This window comes from Amblyomma mixtum, chromosome 10 (assembly GCF_055824585.1).
Source record: "Amblyomma mixtum isolate Tamu chromosome 10, ASM5582458v1, whole genome shotgun sequence".
NCBI classification, from domain to species: Eukaryota; Metazoa; Arthropoda; class Arachnida; order Ixodida; family Ixodidae; genus Amblyomma; species Amblyomma mixtum.
In genome coordinates this window covers 10256435-10281720 of record NC_143021.1, presented here as the reverse complement: position 1 = coordinate 10281720, position 25286 = coordinate 10256435, and the positions used below count along the sequence as shown (strand labels likewise).

The 25286-nt window shown below is 45.8% G+C and overlaps 2 protein-coding genes across 9 annotated transcripts in view; one reads left to right on the top strand and one right to left on the bottom strand.

The window, feature by feature from the left end:
- The window catches only part of LOC149325117 (putative RNA-binding protein CG14230), a 54417-nt gene extending 33951 nt beyond the window's left edge, over nt 1-20466 (bottom strand). The window contains exons 1-7 of one of the 2 annotated variants that reach the window (XM_089563445.1): nt 20073-20466; nt 19902-19980; nt 16447-16507; nt 12841-13038; nt 9238-9558; nt 4625-4843; nt 1616-1715 (exon numbers count right to left, since the gene is read on the bottom strand). In XM_089563445.1, coding sequence (XP_089419571.1) covers nt 1616-1715; nt 4625-4843; nt 9238-9558; nt 12841-13038; nt 16447-16507; nt 19902-19980; nt 20073-20262 — 1168 coding nt within the window. In that variant the 5' untranslated portion in view covers nt 20263-20466. The remainder of the gene's footprint in view (nt 1-1615; nt 1716-4624; nt 4844-9237; nt 9559-12840; nt 13039-16446; nt 16508-19901; nt 19981-20072) is intronic. The other variant, XM_089563446.1, reaches the window with a different exon arrangement.
- A 160-nt stretch (nt 20467-20626) lies between these two features.
- Nucleotides 20627-25286, top strand: part of LOC149325116 (solute carrier family 41 member 1-like) — a 54218-nt gene continuing 49558 nt past the window's right edge. For 4 of the 7 annotated variants that reach the window (XR_016286279.1, XM_089563451.1, XM_089563450.1 and 1 more), the window contains exon 1: nt 20641-21081. The gene's annotated coding sequence lies outside the window, so the exon portion shown is untranslated. Of the gene's footprint in view, nt 21082-25286 lie in introns of all 7 variants that reach the window. The other 3 variants (XM_089563448.1, XM_089563453.1, XM_089563447.1) reach the window with 3 other exon arrangements.

The window sequence follows — 25286 nt, the reverse complement described above, 5'->3', positions numbered from 1 at the left end:
CTTTACTCTCAACGTAATATACCGCGATGACATCCCTTTAGAGAAAAACGAAGAATGTCATTGGGTATGGGAACTCTCTGGCTATCAATTCATGTGATTAAAACCAACAAAATGCAATGAGAAAGTTCATTAAAACTGCGTAAGAAATTACCTAATTACATTCTAGACTTTGTAAGATTTAAGACCACCAGCTCAATTATGACTACATATTTGGAATCAGAAGAGAGAAATGCATCTGCGTGCAAAATTTCATAAGATTCTAGCCATAAATAAAAAAGTTAGTTTAAAGACCCTCGTCCACCCTTAAAGTCTGAGAAAATAATGTTTGTTCATGCTTATGTATCATGCATGAAAGTGCGCGTTGGCGCCGTTCGAAGCAATGCTAGCAACATTGGGCAATGCTCGAAGGCCCTCCAAATCAGGATAGAGTTCCGCGCTGCTCCGTTGACTCGATAGGCTATTGACTCGATGGCCAAACCGCCCGTGTAGCAGCGCTCGATCGCCTTTGAGTCAATAGACTATCGATTCGAGCGCCTTCGAAACGCCCTTGAGACAGGGGTATTAAGCGAGGTGACGAGTCGCTTTACGATTAGACTACAAATAAGAAAAATATGTCTAAGACACTAGGTCCACTCCTTTCAAATCAACTGTGGCAACGCCAGGAACAGAGGGATACTGAAATTAGGAATGTTGCTTGTTTCGGTTTGGTTTAAATTAGCTCTTTGAAATGTGCAGAACACTATCGCTAAGCATTTTGTGCTGCTGAGGGCAACTCCATCCAGCTTTTCTTGTGAACATAAATTTAATCTCTGTGGCTCTTTCTGGCCATGTTGATGTCTGCCCGGCAGCAAAAGATGCATTTATTGCCAAGAGAAGCCGCATTTAAAAGTGGACTAGCACATATTTTTTTCTAGCATTCAAATCAAAAACTCATGGGGCCCAAGGTCCAGAAGGACTGTGACTGTCTTTTGAAAACAAGTGGTAGTGCAGCCTAGCGCCAGGGTTCCGCACACAAAAAAATGCCTTCACAGCACAGCAGTCTGCAGTAAAACCTCGTTAATTCGACTAATAATTAGAGCAGCTGGTGCAGTCCCATGCAAGTCCACAGAATTGGACGCTCACTAATTCGGATGCTAGGTGTTTTGCAACAGTCAATTCGAATGGCTTCCTTGCAAGAAAGCATTGAAGAAAATGTGTAAAACAGTCACTGTAGCACTGTTCTCATCTCAAAAGCAGGCAACCATTGCACAGTCTTTCACCATATAAACTTACCACAACGTACCCGGGTCTCGTCAGTTTTTTGGGAGTCATTCGATAATGCAACCTTCCGATAATTCTAACATTTTTCTCAATCCCTTGAAGTTCAAATTAGTAATAAGCTATTACTGTACTAGTGAAAACAGCTGGCGGCTTTATTTTCTGATCTTTTCCAGCCTAAAAAAACTCAATTCTCAAGGAAAGTACTTTTTGTGTGATTGAAATGAGGTATTCTATCCACACAGACCAACTTAGATTTGTGCTCAAAGTCCCTTTCAGAGGTATTCATCCACAGGCCAGCACCAAAAGATGCGCCCACAGAACAAGCTGTCTGTGTGCTGGGCCCTGGCCAGCTCACCTATGTTGCCGCCACTGGGTTGTTCATCATCGCTTTCCAGAAAGCGTTCACTCAGGCGGAACCGGTCGTCCGATGCAAACTTGGACTGCAACTCCAGGACCTGGACCATTGTCAGAGGCAGAAAGGTGATGGGGCACCTTGCTGGATTTTATATTGACTGCTGCAACGCTAAAAGCACAGCATAAAATGCATCTCTCTGTTAAACCATTTGAACTGAAATCTGACACAGAGATGGCGTAGGACGGTCTTTTTGTTTCAATACCTTTGGATAATGTACCTGCCTGATCTGACCAGAATTAATCAGAAATCCGTATCGTCTACAGCATCGGCGATCCCAAACAAAGTTTTTACACAGGTGACCCTGGTGGCGCCATCTGGTGCCTATCCAAGAAACGATTGTTTTACCATTTTACCACTGATGCTGTGATGTGAGGAGGGGGGGAGAATAAGAATGAGCACCCCATCCGAGGAGGCTTTCTTGACTGCTTTTGCTCAATGTTGTTAAGCCAGACGAGAAAGCACCTTTAAATGAGCTGCTAAGCCACCCCCTTCACAGCTTCAATGGTAAAACTTTAATGATAAAGCAATGGTTCCTTGGAAAGGCACTAGAGGGCGCCACCAGTTTCACCTATGCGAAACCTGCTTGTTTTGAATTGCCGATGCTGCAGACAATGAGGATTTCGAATTCTGATCAAATCAGGTAAGCGCATAGTCCAAACGTGGTACTGAAACAGAAAGACTGTTGTATGCCATCTCTGCATCAAATATCAGTGCAAATCATACATCAGTGCGAGCAGTTCAACCGACAGAAGCATTTCACGGTGCGTGTTTAGCGTTACAACAGTCAGCGCGCCAACAAGCACACCACGCCCAGCTCTTAGCTGTGCAGCCAAAACCACTTGGTCCAGGCTGCTCATCAATGTAAAACAGGCACTTTCTATTATCGGTACACATGACCACTTTAAGGTTCCCAGACTCCACTCAACTCAAAGCAGTCAAAGCAAAGTTCACGGCCCACCACGGGGCTCAACAAACTGAAGCTTGTGACACCACTGCGCACATAATTGGGCTTGTATGTTTGAAAAAAATCCACCTACGAGGTCTGTCTAAAGTGTGAAACACGTGAGCAGACGTAATTTTATTCAGTTGCTGAACTGGTGCGTCTTATTTAGACCTCCTAAAAACTACATTCAGGCAGAGTTGCGCAGGAAAACAACAGTTTTTCCAGCGTAATCCTCACAACAAGCATACTGCAAGGTGCAGTGTGTTTGTAGCACTATACTTCTCTATGCAAAAGCACGAGCACTACTCCTCTCGGTCAGCATACACTAAGCATGGTAGACAGCGATTGCAACGCTCATTGTCCTCTGACTGTCCTGCAATAAAACTTTCAAAGGTGGTTTCATGGTCTACTTACTTTTCCTGCCGACAGTACCCTGACAATCTGTATCCCACTACCATGCATCCGAGGCACCAGCCAGCATTAATTTTTGCGAGCAAGTTTAGAATTATGCAAAGGCCAATGTGACAAGCCTGTTTACCACACCTGTTTTGTCTTGGCCTACAAAGAATTGACTGGCAGCCTTCTTAAGAAGTCTGCATTTTTCACACTTCAACGCCTATTAATGTGAAGCTGTACAGTGTTCTGTAACTTTATCGAAGCAGCTTTGAAAAACTGTCCCACCTCAACTGGAGGATCGTTTGCAGTGAAACCACACGTAAAACTTGCGTACTCAGGTAACTCTTGTCTTATGCAAAGTTTGAAGTTTGGCACCAATACCTGCATGGTTCAGCCACACATGATGCAAAACCGGAATCATCTGCGACAATATCGAGGGAGCAAAAACTGCCAATGCTATTTCCACCAAAGGGCAGACAGCACCATCTGTCGTTGCTAGGAGAAAGTGCCACAACGCAAGAAATGCCAAGCCCAGCATTGCAAGCTGCACGGGTCCTTTGATGGCACTACAGCCGCCCTTCGGAAGCAACCCAGAGCTGGCGACTTTCAGTTCGTCGACCCCACCATAGACGATTATGGGTTTGCATCATGCGCAGCCAAATCAGGTGACACAGGCTATGAGGGATAGTGAACAGCTCCAAAAATTTCGACCACCTGGGGTTCTTTAACGTGAACTGACATAGCACAGAACACGGGCCTCTAGAATTTCACTTCCATCGAAATTCGACCACCGTGGGCGGGATCAAACCTGCATCTTTTGGGTCAGCAGCCGAGCGCCATAACCACTGAGCCCCCGCAGCGGGCCCAGGTTATTAGCATCACCAAACTTAAAATGAAACAAAAGTTACTGCAACATGCAAGCTCTGTGCGTGGTTTAACCACAAACAACCCCCAGGTGAACAAAGCTACTATGATCGGGGAAGGGGCAGGTTGAGACTTGAAAGGGAGATTTTAGAAGCGGCACGCATGCGCAAACTTGGGCTCGATATGTGTGTTAGTGAGCCTTCCGTGGTGCTTTTAGATAAAGAGACCCGATTTCTGTTAAACCTGTGACGGGCATCTCATTGCTCTTTTTGTGTTTGTTTCGATTTATTTCCTTAGCCATCTCACGTGTTCCACGTGTCATTATCTTAGTTCTTGCAATGTAACAGTGTTATGTACGCTATGCGCAGATGCAACCTTTGCTGCAGCATGTCTTTTTCCCAATAAACTTCAGCTGCTAGTTACCGCTTGCCCTGTCTTCTTCTCGTTCTTAAGTCTCGTCCAAGTTCGCGATTATTCCTCCTCTTCAACATGTCAGACCAACTGGCCCAAAGCTTCCCCTTGTTGAAACGAGCCTCTGGTTGAAGTGGGAGAATTTTCCAAAGCTGCTACAATGAAATTTCACCACCAATGAAGTCTCACCAGAATGCTATACAGCCACGTAATCACCAGATGCAGACACACATATGCTCCAGAGATTGGGTGAGCACACAGACCTGTGGCTGGCACCACAGACGCCATCAAAATCCATCATAACCACCATCAACGAGGTGAGGGGAGCCACCCACCTTGTGACCCCTGTGTCCCTCAAACTGCGGCCGCAGTCGGAAATCCAGGAAGTCCTCTTCCATCTCCCCCTCTTCTTCTCCTTCGTCCTCATCAAAGAGCGCCAGCCTCCTCTGGCCTGCACCGCGGGGGTGCTGGCTCGCAGGGGCCGCTCTGCCGCCATCCTCCTCCTCCTCATCACTGTCCTTGAAGACAATGCGCCGCTTGCGGTCCGAGCCATCCTGGGGGAGTGAAGACGTGTTCTCAGTTCAATTTGTACTAGTTCATTTTCATGATGAAGGCATGATGAAGGCAGGCACAATTAACACAAACCCTACAAATTATAAAAGACAAGAAAAATAAACAAATAAAGAGCATCAAGGTACTCGTGGGATGGTGTGGAAAAAGCAAGAAACGCACGTGCGGCGGCAAGCAAAGTTGAAAGTCAATGAATGATTGATGATAACACAGATGAAATGCTTACACATCGTGGAAACGACTGGCAAGTTTTGTGCGAAACGATTTGCGATCGTCGCATAAAACTATATCGTTAGGTAGGGCATTCCAGAGAGTAATCGTGTCGGGGAAAAATTAACTGTTCATGGCTGAAGTGCGGCTCCTGATACCTGCTATGGAGAGGCTGAGGCTTAGGCGATTGGACGTTCTGAGCGGTGGTTGCAGCAAAGGGTGTCTGGAAGCAGGGTGGTAAAAGAAGCAGTGCAGAAGGCAAAGACGGGAGATGATGCGACGCGACTTATTATTTTCATGCATTATTTTCAGGCATTATTTTCAGCCTCTTTGTATTGCTAAATGGTAAGCCATATACTGCTTTGACCAGAGTATTTGCCATTGATACCCCTTTTGACAGTCTTGTGAATATTTTTGTTGTGCTAATTATTTGCCCTTCTGTATGCTTATGCGTGACCACTTGAAGGAGTTCTGAGAGGGGCTCTCAGTAAAGTTGTCGTATGCCTGGGATGTTAAAAGACGCCGCTCCATGAATATCCTAGAGCGCGAGTTTTCTTTACGTAATTTGTAAAAGCTGGGTTATCTACAGTGAAAATTGGGAATTAAGTATCTGTGCATCCTTCCCTCTCCTCTCGTCACATTTTGCGCGCTGAAAGGTCGGCTATACACGGCCGCCACACAGCCGACATGCGCAGGAACTCCCAGGGGGCGGAGCTTTGTAACCTGCCGGAACAATGCTGCTGACTGGCCGTGGCCATGGTAGCGGCGTGACACTCGAAAGAATCTAACCGATAGCCATCTCTGAAGAGAATTATGCAGAAGCATGAAACGGAGGAGAGCGCGAGCATGAAAAAGTCACTGGAAAGGGTTCGCTAACTTTCGTGCGTGACGGTGGGTAGCTGCACGAAGGGGAAATTGGAATTTTAAAAAATTATTTGTAAATTATTGGCTTGGTTTTGAGGAGTTGTATGCAGCATGAATGCTCAATAGCCTTTACTCTACGTAATGCATGCATTCGTAGCCACCTTCAGAACTGTTATGGGGCCCTTTAATGTGCTTTCTACATAACTGTGTACACAGCAAACCCATAGCTTTTCCTGAGAGCGCACTTTATCTAGCACCAATTTCTTCATTTCAAATGAATTTAGCATCCTTCGTCATACAAAACAAAGTGCTTTTCCATGCCAACTAGCAAACACAGCAAACAGTTTTTCACAAAAAAATGGGCTTGGTACCACAGCCTCTGCCATTTTCTTGTTGGCAGGTTTTGCCACCAGTATTGAAGTCATTTTTTTTTTACATTTCTTACATCAGTTGCATCTTTGAAACTCAAAATTATATACGACCCCTAGAGTATCAATTACACAAATCCTGGGTGTTTTAATATTAGTTTCCTACTCCTCTGACAGTTTGTAAGAAATTTTGTACATTCCGGAAAAAAATTAACCACTGGTGGGTTCCATTGGAGATCTAACGAAGTGGCTTTTTTGAGGCCAGGGTAAACTACATACTTACCATACATACCAGTTATCCTTTCAACCGAAATGATAACTGGTGTCTCAAAGGAACAAATATCTACTGTCATCATTAACACTTGTGTTTGTAGTACAATCTCAATAAGATCCTGAATCATACAAATTTAGGAATGAGACGAATTCATGAAATGCCCTAGTTAGAGTGCACTGTGTACAATGAGCTGAAATTGGATGTTGCAAACAACCCCCCACCCCACTGCAAATGATACAAATGCATGAGGCACGACCACACCTTCCAGCACAAAGTACTTGCTGCCTGTACATAACCGATACTGGGATCATCAGTCACACTGCGCACACTGTGAGTACATAGTGTGCCCTATAAACACGTGTGAGGGCTGCAGTTTTTTTCCAGATTCGAGAGCCAATTCTAGGGTGCAGCCTATGCACGCAACGCGTGAAAAAGAATTTTTTTTTTCCAACTAAAAACAACGCAACAATCAAGGAAGAAGCGGCATTTATTCTACGTTCAATCGCAATCATTATCAGAGTCATGCCTTCACCAACAATTGATATAGTACTGATATAGTGAAGATTTTTGCCAATCCGAGTCACTTTACTATGACAGAGTTCTACTATATTTTTTCTTCCAGCTGATAATCAGCACCTGTTAAGCTCATTAATTCAAACTCTGTTAATTAAAAAATCTAGATAACTCGAACTGTTGATGTGGTCCCACCAACACCAATGTAAGTCTATGGGATCGCATGCTCACTAAATCTAAGTTGTGCCGCGTAGTTTTAGTTTCGCTTTTCTGAGCTGCATGGCAGCTCACATCAGCCAGCCAACCGAGCCCAACTGTGTGCCATTTTGGGCACTATCTGTCGCGAGTTAATAGTCTCTTCTAGCCCCTTTTTTCTTCATTGCTTCAGTGCTGTTAAGCGTTTCCATCCACATGATTCTTCCATTCTTCCAGTGTGCCGAAGCTGTGCACTTGTCACACGTTTGCAGTTTATGCAGTGAAGCATCCTCACATACGATGCGCTGCTTGTGAAGTGCGCAACATAATAGCAGCGGAGCTCTACCGTTAAAGGTAGTCAGCGCCATTCACATCTCAAAACTATGCATCCATTGCCCGGTCTCTCATCAAATAAATTTATTGTGATGCAAGTATTTTTGTTAGTTGTTTTCAGGGTGATTCGATAATTCGAACATTTTTTTACATTCCCCCGAAGTTCGATTCAACGAGATTTCACTGAACCAGCAAGCCCAACTTTCCATTCTATGAAGCCATGAACTGAGGTCACGTGAGAGCAGAGGGCTCACATTGTGACTGCTTGGCTCTGCAGTGGGTGGGGCTCCGCTGTCCTGGTTGGACGGAAAATTAGAGCAGAGGACTACATCACCAGTGGCCCATTTATGGGGAGCAAACGGTTCAAAAACTCTCACTCTCAAAGGACACCAGCGCACCAGAGGCCACAGCCCAGGAGTAAAACCAGCTATCACGATCAAATTATATAAGGTGAAGGCGCCTACCAAGGCCCTCCAGAACTGAGAACACCTCCTTGTTCGACTCTCTTGGCAGGAACATACAGCAGAATCTCAAAGAATCTCAATTATATGAACACGGTTGTTATGATTTTTGGGACAATGCAAATTCGCGAAAATCCCCGGCTGCAGTGCATTGCGTATAATTTGAAGAATTTCGGAAGTTCCAAACACTCCGGCACGCAACCACAGATGATACGAACACGTGAGCCACAACCACACCTTCAAGCACTTTAAACACAGTTGCCATCATGGCACACTTCTAATTTGTGATTGCACTGTTCCTCCAAACCAAAGATTGTAGACTGAATGTACCGTTGTTCCTACTCTTGTTTACCTTTCTGTTTCCCTAGCCTTGATACATGCGCTCCTTTGTCCTCCCTCTCTTTTTTTTTTTTCATGTGATTTTATTTAACTGCTGATCGCTTTACTGTTGTACCCACTCTCCTCCTATAATGGTCCAGCTTCTGCCGGGTGTACTGAAAATGAAATAAATAAATAAATTTGTTCCTCTACGTGCATTGCTCAGAAACGACACATTAATTGTATTAAATGTTCTTTTCCTTGCACAGATGAACAGCAGGATGACAAAGATGTACCCCTGCAGAAGCTGCCAGCTAATCGGATTGTTCATGAATTGATTAATTACATAAAAAGTTAACTTTTCCCACTTTAAATAACAACAAATTTTTTTATTCCCGTATTTATCTTTCTGCATTTGACGGCGGTATAGCTGACATGCCAGAATATATAAGTACCAATTTATTTATTTATTCAGTTACCCTAAAGGCCCATGCGGGCATTACATGGGGGGGGGGGGGGGGGGTACAATCAAAGTTTAGAACGCGCAGAAAATACAAAAACCGGCGAGTGCACACAAAATTCGAACATGAAGCAAATACGTCATTGCAGGTAGATATATGCGGCTTGTACAACATTCACAGCCTCAGGAAGCACTTCAGACTGTCGACAAATGTGACGTGGTCAGTGACGGATGCCACGCTTTCCGGGAGCTGACGATTCCAGTTGCGAATGGCAAGAAGAATAACAAACAATGGAACACAGATGCTAGACAGCTTGCTGTGCGGCAAGAAAAGCTGTGCTCATAAGAAAAGCAATGCGAATGTCGAGCTGTGGAGACTCACCACTGAGCTGAGCGCCGACTGGAGCAGGCGCCGCTGAGTGTGGCTCTGGGCAAAGCGCTCCTTGAGCGATGCCAGCCGCTTGGCGTTGGCCGCCTGCCGCTTGGCTTCCCGTTCTTGCTCGGGGTCCTTGCTGGCAGGCACCACCTCCAGGTCATCGTCCCCGTACGCGTCCTCGTAAGCAGTGCCCAGCCGCTGTCCCCAGGCATGCCTCAGGAGTGCCACGTCTGCTTGGCACTGGGGCACAGGCATGCCGCCACGGGGCCGCTCTTCATCGTCAAAGAGAAACGCCTTCTCTTCAGCAAACTCGCCTGGGGAGGACGCCTGCAACAAGTGTTCAGTTCACACAAGTGCCCACTCAGTGGACTGCTGTAAGGGCCACTCTAGTCCAGCACGACATCGCTGGACACATCTACCTGAAAGGTGCGTGACTCAGTCAAGATGCGCAAGGAACGAGCAGTCTTTGAGAGGAAATGAACTGAAGATCTGCATGCCAGGAGGTGCACGATTCTATTTTTGCTTAGTGGTTGAAGAAAGTGCAAGAAAGGAAAAAAATTTGGGGGATACTTAAGCTTCATTTTTAAGAGTAGAATGTGACAGCATTATCAAGTCATAACACGTGACATAGCAGACGCTGACCACAACATAGAAAAGAATTACAAGGACGTTATTCTTATTATTCTGTTATTCTTTTCTATGTTGTGGTCAGCGTCTGCTATGTCACGTTTTATAATTCACCCTGACCAGATGAGTTTTCGTCTTGATTTCTTTCATTACCAAGTCCCGTTCGCATTGTCTACTCAACACTCCCATAATGACCTCATTCCTAATTAGCATACTCATAATTGCTCATGTATGCACCAGTACACATCTCAATAAGTCAAAAACCACAACACATTCACTAGGTCCACCTTTATTCAGCTTGAACCAACAAACCTTCGTGGCCTATGGGTAATGTACCCGTCTTGCAATTCAAAGGTTCTGGGTTCAATTCCCGCCCAAACCCAAATTAACTCAATTCTGTTTTCAGCTCAATTACTTTCCTTTGGTTGCAGGGACCTTCCCGAGAAATTTGGCGTCAATTCAAACATTCTTTGACCTCCTCCTGAATTTTAATTGGATTGTTAACAGAACATTGTGGCCAAGTACTACACCAGGGTGGCCAAATCCTTCTCTGGTGAGGGAGTGCGTTGTCGGTTCTGGTCACCGAGATCAGGCCGCACGCCAGGACTGGTTATGCAATTCCATCGCCACGCAGAGTTTTCTTTTTAACCAGGTAGAGAATTGCACGCCACCGGGATTCAAACCCCTGTCCTCTTGCATCGCTGCATCTCAATTCTTCACTTCCATCAGAAATTTCTGCTAATGGCTGACGCAGACGATGCCAGCGTTTGTACGACGGGGACCCTTAAAGGTGCACTGAAGAGGATTCTGAACTTGTCTTTTTGCCGCGGGAACTCGATCTACACGTTCCTAGCATTTTTAGAAACTGCAACTTATTGCCCTGTATGGCCGATTTCCCTAATTAAATCGAATTAACGTCCGGCTCCCGCCCTTTTTTTTAAATTCTGCCTCGTACGATGGGCGGAGTCGACCAACGCGTGAAGTTCCTTTCAGCCAGCTCCGTGGAGGCTTTGCTTTCGCTTTATTTTGTTTTTGAGGTTTCCATGAATAAATAGTTTCATTCGCAGATAATATAGCTGCAAAATAAGCCCGAAGAAATAAAAATACGCGCGGACTATTTGCTACTACGGACTACAACGTATTACTCCGCCGATGGCAGAGCGGCAAGCCGCCACGGGACTGGGTGAAAGGCACTCCACGCGTTGGTCGACTCCGCCCACCGTACGAGGCAGAATTCAAAGAAAAGGGCGGGAACCAGCCGTTAATTCGATTTCATTTGGGAAATCGGCCATACAGGGCAATAAGTCACAGTTTCTAAGAATGCTAGGAACGTGTAGATCGAGTTCCCGCGGCAAAAAGACAAGTTCAGATTCCTCTTCAGTGCACCTTTAAAGCTGTCACATTAAAATACGTAAAGGTAAAATGTTAGAGTTTAACTCATGTCCCTCATATATTTAGTGTCAAAAGTATGTGGCATGTTTAGTGCGCCCACAGAAGAAGCACCTCATCTGCCTGTATATTTTACGCTCTACTAAATTCAAGTATGTAAAACCTTTTAGTAAGGCTGAGATCTGGGCGAGTTGGTATGCATTCATACTGGTGAACAGCACAAAAAAGGCGGGACAACAACAAGACAAGCGCTGTAAAACCTCGCAGTAGGTTACAAGTGCCCAGATACTGCACACCAAACTGCGCAGCACTGTACTATTCCATACAAAGAATACTGGAGCAGAGGACCTTGCCTTGGGTGTCAGCCACCACCGGGGTAGCTCATTCAGCCCTGCCATTATGGCAGGTTCCCTCTGCCTCGTTTTTGTGGCTTTTTGCAATCGGACATGTACACTCATCCACAACACACCCAGTTCACATTTGGCACAGAATTGCTGTCTTGCTTGCAGAGCTTCACAAAAAAGAAGAAAAGAACCTTTTTTTACTGGCACTGTTAGATCATTCCTCAATCCTAGCAACATAACTAGATTGTTAGTTCAAAGCCATTTAGTAAGCAAAACTGCGTGATAGTTCATTAACCTATACACCATCTCCTAAGTTCTCTGCAGCACTATGGAAGGTAGAGACTTCCTCAGCCAATCAAGAGAGTGCACTAAACATGTTCCTCCATGCCTTGTTGTCTGCATGCCGTCTGCTCAGGGTGTACACAGATACAATTAAAAAAAAAAGCATAAATCAGCACTGTCTACACACCACAAGTGCATACACGCTTTTGTACATTAAAGGTAAGCATTCTGAGGGACGTTACACCATTTGCCACATTCGCACAGCTGGTTCAAGATATGCAAACAGAGATGCAACAATAAGCTCAGCCCAGTAGTGCCATCTGGTTGTTAAAACGGGAACCATCTGTCGACAAACCAGCGCTCCTCTTTAAGCCTAGAAGTGGCAGAACTGTTGGTGTAAATAAAAAAAATTAAGCAAAATTATTGCTTATACATTTTGTTATAGCCAAGATGAGACAAAGTGAAAGCCTGGTGCCCCATTTACGGCCTGCCAATGTACAGAAAGTGGCAGTAACAATGACGAATCCAGAGATCTGCCATTTCGGAAACAATATTTTAACACACACAAGAGCCCCAAAAGCGAAATACGCGAAATAGCGCACATAACGTGAGTGTGTGATAAGACTCAATTTGAAAAATAGCATTTGACAGATGTTCACTTCGAAGCACGCTATTTTTTTAAGCATACACTATCTCTTATGCCCACTTTATAGCAGTACTATATTCTGCACTCGTCGTATATGCATGGAGCAAGCTGTGTTAGAGCTGTGCATCACAAGGAGCACTATACGTATACAAACCAGCTTCGCTAAGGTCCGTGCACTTCCCATAATTCCCATGGCAGATGAATGAGTGCAATGCCAGCGAGCGCTCCAGCATTCTTAGAATTAAATTCTACTGGCAATACAGGTTGAACTGCAGATGTGGAGAGGGGAAAGGTAGCTCCTTCCTGATAAAACCAGCGCACCTGTTGCTGCCCTCTTGAAGGCAGTTCCTGAGAAGTCCTCCAGTCGCTCTGCCATGTCTGCCTCGGAGGCCGGTCAGGCTCTTCAACCTTGACTCGCACGCCCTCCGTCCAGTCAGGCTTCTCGGTCTTGACGCGCACCCGGTCTGTCCAGTCGGCCTTCTCCTGTTTTACCTTCTTCAAAGGGGCCGGCTCAGCCTGCTGTCATGGGGTGCAGTCAAGAAGCCTCCAGGTATCATCGCACAACACTTCCCACCTTTCGGTGCGCAGCAGTGTATTTGCTCTTTTATTTAAATTCCAGTATATGCTAAAGAACACAGTTGGTAGAAGGCAGGTGTGAATGCAGAGACACAGACTTATCGGATTTCTCCGTAGCAGCAGCTCTGCAGAACCCATTTCAGCCCTGTCGTATCTTAGCCAGAAGCTGCTAAAAGACTGCCCATTTGTCTCAAACTTCACCCAGTTACACTTATTCTTTTTCTTGTTGTTGTTGTTGTTACCGCCTAATTCAGCCATTCACCATTCATTATTGACCAGTGTTGTATTGTAATGTATCGTTTTTCATTTTATTGTATTGCATTGTGTTGTAATAACGTGTTATTCTCAGTTGTATTTGCTTTGTCCCCCCCCTTATGTAATGCTTCAACAGAGGTCTTTAAGGGTAAAATAAATGATGAAGATGATAATGATGAAAGATGCTCATGAATTTTTTTGCTGGGAAACTGTCCTATTTGTGCATCACCTCCAGCTCAACCTCTCCTGACTGACTGAACGAACGTGTATGCGCATGCTTGTTTTGTCCTGGTTTCGCACACGATATGACAGTGTAGGTTCCTTCTCTTTCTATTCCCCCACTCTGATGGTGGCCTCTTCAATGGTCCCTCTTGCCATTAAAGCCATTCAACCAAGAACTTCGCAGACTCCCAACAAGAGCATGTCAGCATGAATGCTTGAAACCTTGCTAAGTATAAGGGAAAAAAAATCTGAGAGAAAAACTTCTCTCAGCTTCAAAGGCAACATTTGGGGCCTCGCTGACTATGACGGCACATTTTATTTGTTTCAGAACAAGTTAAAGGGGGACGCGGCTTTCAAATCCTGAAAATCTCGAAAAAAAAAACTGAACTCTAGAAAACACCAGAGTTCATATCCATAAGGTATATTTTAATCAACTTTCCCCGAAAACAGCCCAGAAGCGACTTCAAAAAATGTTTCTGTAATTTTAGGTAGCAATAAACTGGCTGAAATCACTGTGAAAATGCCAATTTTCTCAAAAGCGTTTTTTTTGCCCTGACAGCCCTGCCTGCAGAAAACTTAGTGCACGACAATGGCCTCACAGATTTTTTATGTGATTTGTTACAGTGCGTTCCTTGATAACTTCTTTATGCAGTGACGTTCCTAAATTTTAAAATTACTATGTAATTTTTTATTCAGTCACTAGTTTTCATGACGCAAATGAGTGCATAAGGCAAGCGTGGATATAGAAGTCCGAGTAGAAAAATATCAGGCTGCTAAAAGTATTTTGAGAATGTCAAAGCATCAACCATTCCTTTGGGTAAAACTTAAGAGTGACTGCAGACTCTTACCACATATTCTTGTCACACCAGGCTTTGTGTAAGTTTGGTATAGCAAAGAAGCATATAAAAATAAATAATTTTCAAACTGTTCAAGATATTTCCGTGAAATTTTAAATTTCATTTCATTACGCAAAAAAATAAACAATTTCACCTCCAAAAGCCGCGTCTCCCCTTAAGTATGCACTACAATCCGATAAAGAGAAACGGCATGTTTTAACTTTCAACAAAATTCGAACATGGCCCCGTTTGCGGTATGGGCTGATACGGTGCTAAGCAGGCATTCCATGTCAATGGAACACGTGGGCAGGCCAAGAACAGCACTGCAGTGACACCAGGGATGCCATGACTGCAACCAACACCGTGTGCATGGCGGCTGTGATGCTTGCTCTGGCATGCACAATATGCTGGGGTCCAGACATCCCCTGTTTTCAATGCCTGGTGCTGTGGCCATGGCACAGGCAGGGGAAAGCCTAGGCCACATGACAGCAGCATGGAAAAATGGAAAACAGACATGCAGCTCCGCTTCTTGCTGGAGCATATGCGCGCGCGCGCGCGCGCGCGCGCGCGCGCGCGCACACACACACACACACACACACACACACACACACACACACACACACACACACACACACACACACACACACACACACACACACACACACACACACACACACACACACACACACACACACACACACACACACACACACACACACACACACACACACACACACACACACACACACACACACACACACACACACACACACACACACACACACACACACACACACACACACACACACACACACACACACACACACACACACACACACACACACACACACACACACACACACACACACACACACACACACACACACACACACACACACACACACACACACACACACACACACACACACACACACACACACACACACACACACACACACACACACACACACACACACACACACACACACACACACACACACACACACACACACACACACACACACACACACACACACACACACACACACACACACACACACACACACACACACACACACACACACACACACACACACACACGTATACAGGTACACCACAGCACTTCTGCAGCTGGTGCCACTTGTTGCCACCGCTACCCCTACCAGCCAAAATTAGGTTCACTGCGAAGGGCCTTCACTGCCACCATACCAGCATGAATCATGAAGAACAAAGCCACCCAAAACGTGCCATTTCCGTGTGACACCACAAAAGGCTCAGCGTCTGTGTCAAGTAAGGCCTCCCTCAAATGCCTGAGGTGTGAAAGCAGTGCATGCTTCAACAGTGCCTCATATAAACAGGTGCTCGTTGTCATAGAAACATTGCACAGAAAACCGTGCCGTACTGATTATTAAGGTGAAAACCTTTAATGCCTCATCGTTGTCGACAGAAGGTTGTCAGCAGAGGTGTCACGCTTTTTGGTTGGTCGAAATGGTTATGACGACAGAGTGTGCGGATTCAAAGTTTTGAGGTCACCCATGAATGCCTGACGCACCTTTTGGAGCAGACGAGAACTAATAAAAAACAGTTGTTGTCCGCTCCGACAGGGGGCGTAAGGCATCCGTGGGTGACCGCATAGATACCTCATTACTTCGAACAGAGCCATGGATACAACCGAACTCATCGAAGCAGAGAGAAAGTCGTGCTAAAGAAGCAAAGTCGGCAGTCAAAGTGTGTAGCTGTAATGTGTGGCCAAAGTGTGTACTCAAATAAAGCACTAGTAAAGCACAAACAGTCTGGCAGTCAATGCCAAACAGTGCGCCAGGAAAGGCTTTCGCCTTGCAGCACTTTAGAGAGACCAAGTGCCCCCTGAATTTTTAAAACACAAGAATGAAAAACAAATGAAGCGTTCTACTGATCAGTCTGGCAAGGCTTTCTGCACAATGAACCCCCAGCAAACTAGCCCAAGTTACTACTCTGCTAGCAATTGCAAAAACTACTGAAAAATTTCCCTGATGGATGAAGCTCAGAACAAGGATACAGAACCGGGCAGCACATTCTTTGTGTCCTGACTTGCACGGGCCTTGGCCTCACGCTGTATCCTGTGAACAAAAATTTTTCAGTTAGCGAAGGCAAAAAACGTCTCTCTAGAAGCTTCTCAGCCATCAACTTTGCATATGCACACAAAACACACAAATGGACAGCCTACAAAATGGCACTGCAAGCATGGGCACAGATGACCAGGCACAGCCTACAGCAGGTGGTCCATGCTATCAATAGTTGCCATATTATCTGCTGGTTGAATGTGCCCCAGACAACAGCAAAGCAGTTTGATGAAGATAGGAAAAGTGCAGAGATTTTCTTCTTTGTGAATGGAAAACAGTAATGAGTAATGGTGCCTTTCTTTTTAGTAACGCACCCGTGAAAGCTGCCTATGTACAGTACTTTACGCTCAGGCTGCACACACAAACCCTTCAGATTATGTTCTTCCTCCTCCTCCTCTGACATCGTACAGAAGAATGGCATTTTTGCATTTCACCTCTGTGAAAATGCGGCTGCCACAGACGGGATTCATCCCTGCAACCCTCAGATCAGCAATCAAACGCAAAGCCACTGAGCCACCGCAGTGGAATAACAGAAATGTACAACTTTTCTAAGCCAAAACTGAGCCCTGCAAACCACACAACGGGTGTGGACCATAGTCCAGAAATTATGGTAGTACTTTCTGGTTTTCAAAAGAAGTTAAATAATCAACTGTGTGCTCAATATATGCAACGAGGTCATTTGGGAAAAACTGTGATCATGCACGGCAGCCTCTTTGATGCATGAGACTGTTTCCTAAAGCACACTGCCTGGAAAGTTTCAAGCCATCTCCAAATAAGGTGCGGCTGAGAGCAACAATCTCCAGACTGATTTAGCTCAATGGCTGACGATCAATGACAGATCAATGACTTCCAACTTATAAGTGACTTATGATCAATGAGCTGGACAGGCAGAGAACCGTGGGCCTAAAAATTAATATGCAGAAAACTAAAGTAATGTTCATTAGTCTCAGAAGGGAACAGCAGTTTACACTTGGTGGCGAGGTGCTGGAAGTAGTAACAGAATATGTCTACTTGAGGCAGGTAGTGACCACAGATCAAAATCCCAACAGCGAAATAAGTAGAAGAATAAGATAGGTAATAAGATAGATAACTAGAAGAATAAGATAAGTTAATATGCTCTCTCCAGAAAATTTTTCAGAGCAGTTAATATGCTCTCTCCGGAAAATGTTTCAGAGCACCTTTAAGGGTAATGGAGTGGATTCAATGAGAAGGCAAGTGTAGCAGGGGCGGCAGAAAGTTAGGTGGGTGGATAAGATTAAGAAGTTTGCGGGAATACAGTGACCGCAACTGGCGAAGGAGAGGGTTAATTGGAGGGACATGGGAGAGGTCTTTGCCCTGTAATGGGCGTAGTGAGGCTGATGATAATGAGAGCAACAATCATCCCGATTCCATAGCCGCAATGAACTGCTTTTTATTCTTGTGTGTACAAATTCATCCAACAAAAAAATGCACTGGTGATCATGCAATGTGATGCAACAAATTTGCGTTAGCAGTACTGGTTGTGCATTTCACTTTTACATTGATTCCTTTCTCATTGCATCTTTGAATTTGATTTCACTGTCAGTTTTTCATTCTGCTCCTGGGTGGGCTTCTCGAGGGTGGGTGCCTGGAAGGTGCCCCGATATGCAAGGGGCTTTTCTGAGTGGGAGGACTGTACTCCGAATGCAGAAATAGCTGATTTCACATCTACACCAGTCTGCCTGTCTGTCATCACCACCACGTGGCAAGTACTATGCACTGATATGGTGTCAATGTCTCGACAATGTACAGCACTGTACTGAAACGTTAAAAATCTGATTTTGTTTACTGTTGCGATTTGCCAGCAGAGTAATACCAGGATGTCTCAGACCTTGCTTTTAAGTTGTATCTTACTACAGAGTACATCTTAGCCCACACTGTTTCCTAACATGCAGACCTGCAGGCATTTTTCAAATAGCACTAGACTTTAGTAAACAGCCTCATCATTAAAGCCATTCCAGTCAACAGTCACTCTCAGCAAGAAAGAATATTTAAAACCATTACTTTGCGTCTTTAAAGGTGTTACTTTCAGAACATGCCTTTCTCTCATAACATGATGAGTAAGCAAAAATAAGAGAAGTATGAATGTTATAATGATCGCTGACCACTTTAAAGAAAACCAACAAAAGCTCTATAAAAGCCATATTAATTAAAGGTAAAACTGAATACCTTGCTCTACTTTGTTAATACTGGTTGACTTGAATGGGCCCCAGATAATTACAGCTTATTCCAGCAATGGGCCAATAAGGAAGAAGGCACACGATAGAAGACGCACACTAGGTGTAGAGGACTTCAATGAGTGCCTCAAGAAAAACAATTTACGGAGAGAACTGACTGCAAAGTTTGGTTTGGTTTATTGGGGTTTAACGTCCCAAAGCGACTCAGGCTATGAGGAACGCCGTAGTGAAGGGCTCCGGAAATTCCGGCCACCTGGGGTTCTTTAACGTGCACTGACATCGCACAGTACACGGGCCTCTAGAATTTCGCCTTCATCGAAATTCAGCCGCCGCAGCCGGAATCGAACCCGCGTCCTTCGGGTCAGCAGCCGAGCGCCGTAACCACTGAGCCACCGCGGCCGGGCTGACTGGCCGCAAAGTTATCAACATACTTTGTCCAGGAAAGATTACCAGTTATCCATAGGCCCAGATATTTGCACTGTTACCTCTGACAATGAAATGTTGTTGCACCACAGACAAATGAAGAGCACTTTTCTAGAGCGTAATTCTCATAAAACAGTCTTTTTCCAAAATTTAGGGGCATTTGCTATTGTTCATACTAAGCACTCGTTTTCATGAGGTTACTATTTAATTGCACATGATGATGAAATGTACAACCGTTCCATACAAAACTCAGCCATCTGCACAGAGCTTAACATTAACCAAAAGTGAAATGGACACAAGTAAAAGTCATGAACTTATGTCTATTTGGAAAGAGGGCTGCAATCCATTAATTCTTTCATGTGACACCTTTTTAAGTACATAGCATTTTATTTACAGCATTTACACACAGAAAAGTCCTCTGGAGTGGATGCACAGATTTCGCACATTTTGGAGTGTTACTATGATTGTACCATCGTCACCTTTGATCACTTTAACTAAGAACTGCCATTACTGTCAGGATCGAAGGCTTCTTGTTGCTGTCAGCGCCAAAAATTTGCTGTTTTTGTAGAAGGTATTTTGTTATATGGATGTATTTTTTTTTTTCGGAAGAACTTAAAACCTTTGTGGGAGAGTCTTTCAGGAAAGTCTACAGTGGTGTTGTGCCCTTCGTTGCCTTTGTATGCTTTGCGCTGTTGTGTTTTACAGGAAGGCGAAAACGAAAGTGAAAGGTGTGGTGTGCGGCCAAAGAACAGAAGCTGCACTAGAGGTCCCACCTTTGGATGTAGCTTTCTTTCGCTACTTGCACGACCATATTGTAGCCTTTCCATTTGGCGTTGTTGTAAGTTTTGATGCCTGATAAGGAAGAAATAAAACAAACGCAAGGGGTTAAAATGACGCGCTGGCTGTGGGAACTGTTCGCCGAGCACTACGTGTGATCGACTCACAGTTGACGAGTTTCTCTTGATCGGTGTTGAGGTCCACGTAGGCGAACGTCTTAAAAGGCTTGCCGGACTCGTCCTTTTTCGTGTGCAATTCGACGTTGTCGACGTCGCCGAACCTTGCGAATTTCTCTTTAAGGTCGCGATCTGTCACGGTGGACCCGAGGTTACCGACGAAGAGGCGCTTCTTCATCATCGCTGCTGGAATGCCTGGGTAGCACAAAATTTCAGGCGGAATTCCCGCTGCGCTCTAGAGGGCTAAAAGGCTCAGGACGGCGCCTCGGAAGCGCTGCTCACAACGATGTAGTACAGGCAACACATCTGATGAGTTCGCTACACCGTAATTCCGTAATTAGTCAACACGTGTTAGGCGCCATGTTGATAATCGTGACGTCTTAGCGTTGCACACGTTGCTAGGCGACGCTGCAAGTTTTTAAAACAAAATTTCTCTGCTTAATTTTACGCTCATTATTTTCATTGTTATTGTTGAGTAGCGCAACAATGTTATCATTTAGTGTAAGAGCGATAACCATAATAAATGACGTCATTTGAATAAACAAAAGCTAAACAAGACAATCCAGCCATTCAGCAGCAGCAGCAGCCGCTTTTTTGCGGTGTGGGCGGGCGGGTGTCCTTTGCCGAGTGATTTGTCGGGAGCTGTTGGCGTCATTACATCGGGATCGAGCAACAGGTGATCCGTCAGTCGTGCTAGGTGAGGAGAACCTAATCGCATTGCTCCATATGGTTTAGACATTGCCACGGCCGCCGTGCCACGGTGTGAACGCGTAACAGTTGTTGCTCGAAAGTGCATTATGCAGCTGTCTCCGCTGCGAGGATATTTCACCTTGCTGCAAATAGGCGGCCGTGGTGGATCGTGCAGCCTCTGAGGCGTTTCCTGCACCTTGAGCGAGCGCAGTGCGATTCCGTGGCAACGTTGCCGGTGCCTGCACTTGCCCTTCGTAACACCCTGCACGCCTAGGACACCTTTCGACGATACTAACGATGCCCGGCCAAAGTGAGTAGCCGCGATCCTTGGTTGCTTGGTGTGTGTGCTTTCGTCTCGGTGTGTGCGTGGCAGCGACGTTGTTGTTCCTTGGCCACCGTTCGTCGGCAGCTGTTGTGCGATCACTGTCGAGCGCTTTTCGCCGCGTCGGCGCGATGCGGGCCTTCGACAGACGCCCGTGGCGCCTTCCGCTTGCTGCGCGCGCCTGTCGCTTTCGCTTTGCCCACTGTGCACCCTTACCGGTATCCAAGCGCGACGGCCCGTTCATGTGTTGTCGCTTTTCTGGGGGGACTGCAAAGGGAAACCCCAACTGAGAAATTCGACTCTGCTGATCTGCCTTCGTTGGCAGCACATCCACTGCAGCCGAGTAAATCAGGCGTCAGACCTTGCTGCGCTGGTGAATTTCGGCATTACCACTTGGTATATGAACAGTTTGTTCAAGCGATCGTTGTATCTTTGGAGTAGCTGCTGCATGGAAACGGAGGGCCAAAACATCCGGTTCATTAATAAATCCATGTGGCCGAGGCCATGAAGCACGATTAATTTTATTACCTTGGGCTCAGTGCATCAGAATGTCAGTGCCATGCTATCCGTGATATGGCGTCAAAATATGGCTCGTGGAGCCAGGAATTTAAGCCATATAAACTTGTGCCAAACTGCTAAGCGCTCCAGCAGCTGAGCTTCCAGAGCATTTTATGCCAAGGAAATAGCATGGGGGTAGGACACAGGAAGAGGCTGGCACAGTATGAGTGCTGACTTACTCTTATGACACAGTGACCATGTGTATGTTTGGCGTAATGTCCAAAGGGTGCGTTTTGGTTATGAGCGACAGTGTAGTGGACAGCCCCGGATGAATTCCAGCCACCTGCCTTTGGTTAACATGCACTGACTTCGCACAACATGCACGTTTGTTTATATTTTGCCTTCATCAAAATACAGCCAGGATTCAGTCCTGCAATTACTAGGTTCAGCAGCGAAAGCCACCATGGCAGTAGCAAAGTATAAGAGGGAAGGTGAGAACTTACACGAAAGACAAAAAGTGTCATGGAAACGGGAACACTGGAGGACACACAAATGCTCAGAGATCAGTAAAATGCTGTTTCACTACTGCATCAGTAGGAATAACTGCTGTTCACACACAACACTGGCAGTAGTATGCAGTCAAAGGGAACTTTCAAACTGAACACACTACAGACACGAAACAGCTGCTGTGGGAAGTTGGCTCCACACTGCAAGGAGATGTGCTGTGAAGCAGGCAGAATAACGAAAACGGTCTCTAACATTGTGTGGGAGATGGCAGAGAGATTAGCGAAGTGGGAAGGGGGTAAAACCAGTCACTGTGCAAAAAAGGAAGAAACAGGACATGACAGCAAGGACTGCTGTGAATTTCAAGGAAGGATAAGAAGCTTGTGGGGGACTAGTTAGGGAGGGGAGACAGAGCGAAGCGAAAGACTGGAATGTTCTCTTCATACCTCCTTGCCTTTGCGCCGTTTTGTCGACATCTTTTCACACCAATCGCCTTAGCTCACAACATTTGCTAAACAGCATAGCAGGCACAACCCCTTGTTGGCGGAGTTAGCCATGCAGTGCTTCCAATTGTTGATGCTGTTTATCTGTTTTTTTATTTATTTCTACCCTCAAGGCCTGGGGCATTACAGAGGGGAGCGGATGATTGGAACAGATTAAATAGAAACAAGAGAACACGAAGCAGAAGAGTCAATGATCTACATATACAACGTTGGCTAATGTGGTTCAAAAATGAGGAACGTCTTCAATGCTGGCAATCGATCTAGGAAGGGGGTTGCAGTTTTTGGAGGTTCAGTGAATGAAGGAGTCACTGCGTGTTTTTGTCCTGAATGGTGCTATTTCAAATAACCTTGTGTGCATGGTCCACTCGAGATGAGATGCACGAAGATCACGATGTAAGAATATTTTAGATGTTGACACTGACCGCCCGCCGCGGCAGAGCGCGCGCACAGATCATGTTTGCTGTGCGCGCGCTCTGCCGCGGCGGGCGGTCAGTGTCAACATCTAAAATATTCTTACATCGTGATCTTCGTGCATCTCATCTCGAGTGGACCATGCACACAAGGTTATTTGAGGTGCGGCTCGGAGGTGCTGCAGAGTAGTGGCCACTCGCTTGCGGAGTGGCGGACGCGGCTGAGCGGTTTGCACAGCTTTTAGTGCCGGTTTAGGCTGTGTTTGTCGGTGTTTCGCACTGCCAGAGTGTATCACAAGGTGTGGACCTCAAGTTCTCGGCTTCCACAATGTGGTAGGCGCCGTGCAAAAGCAAAGTTTGCTAAAACTAGCTTTTTGTGTCGCGGTTTGTGATCAGCTGCAGTAATCGTCATGCAAACACACGTGGTTTCGCGGGCCGACGCCGTGGATGGTCGTCGTCGCCTATGTGCATCGTGGCTGTTATGTGTTGGTTGTTGCTGTGGCACACCTGAGGGGTCCAGCCGGGTTCAGAAACTGACTAGATGCAACTATGGGCAAGAGGAGCTTCGTACCCAACTGCAGATTGGCCTACAGAGCTGTGCGGACCAAGTCTCACTTTTTAAAGCTCCGTCAGAGCCTGCTCGCCTAGAACTTTGGCAAAAAAAGAAAAAAAGACTCCAATCCATCATGGAGCCCTCACAAGAAAGTGCACACAGGCAGCTGGAGTACACCATGCATCTCAGCTGATCAAGGAACATGCCCTTCTTCCACAAGGAAGCTTGGAGGCGCCTCCTCACTGAAGTGCAAGCTCTGTCTTCATCAGCATTCATGGTACTAAGATAACATTCTAGGTACTCACCGTTACCGGTACTGTCCGCTGCAAAAGTCTGTGGGATCTGTGGTGCGTGGCGGAGCGAAGCAAAACTGCACTACAGCGCCATCTGCCGTCACAGAGCACAGTGTCGAGGCTCACGGCACACCTACTGTAGCAGTACTGTGAAAGACTTTTGACAGACAGCAAAACTTTGAAAGACTGCTTTTCACCCCCAGTTTGATCCGCCTGTCGCGAACCTCCACTTTGTTCGTAAGCACGGTACTGGTGTACAGAAACAGTTGTTGGGTAACACAAACCACACTGCCTGACCTGGGGTCCTGTGTTCCAAAAAGGTTCGGTGGCCTCAGTTGCACTGGCAGATAGCAATACTTGGCACTGGTGCCTGGTGGTTTCAGTGTGGGCATACACTGTTGACGTCTGTGTACTTCTCACTCGACTACAGTTGAGCCCAATGAACTTGACAGTCGCGCAGATTATGTTCACTCTATCCGTGGTTCGTAGCTAGTGGACTTCCCGTATCACAGCCAAAAATACTAAGTGAGACGCAAGGGGCGTTCATTTCTGTGCATCTGCTTCTTCAGTGTATATTCCATCACGGCGGTTTCCAAACTCGCCAGCACGATCATGTTGTCCTCGCCGAGAGACGTGCTGTTAACACGCTGCTTTGGGGACTCGATATAACTAGTCACGATGGAAGCGTTCATGGGAGCTGGTGGTAGGTCGGCCTCCTCCTCGTCGTCTTCTTCATGATATGCTTGGCAGTCGAGGACTGCTTATATATCATTACTGTGATGCCCCTCTGTAATCTTGGCATCATTATCGATGCAAACTAAGTCATCCTAAACGACTTCGTACAGTGCCAGCTTTGCATGAATGACAGATTGACACAATTTCAAGTGCGTCTAAACTCGTGGGTGTTCTACTGTGTTCTTCGTCGTTCCTGGGTCGATAAATCTATACCCTACAGGAGTGATTCGGGATGCACTTCACAGTCAGTTCCATCCTAATGGTCTTTTACTTTCACGGCAGCGAACATACAAGATCCTAACCAGAACACCAGCATCTGGTTTTTCAGTTAGCCTTAGCGTAATCTGTGAAATGTCACCGATAGGACATCTAGAGTGCATAAGCGATGCCCATGTTGATGGCCAGTCTTGTATTGCATTTAGTGACAAAAGAGCTTGGTCAGGGCATTCAGAGAGGATAGCACGTAGTGCTCCACACAGTTGCAGAGCACGAGCAGAAACTTCCTTTTTTTTCCCACCATGTAGTGCTTGAAATGAATAAACCACTGTGTGAACAGTCACGCGTTATTTGCACCCCGTTCTGATCTAATGCCCAGTGGCACATTAGTTAAATAAACAAACGTCGCTTGTCATTTAGGCCTTTGTGTTGTGCCTGTAGCGCACGAGAGCGTATCTTGCAAAGCACCTTGGCCTGTGAG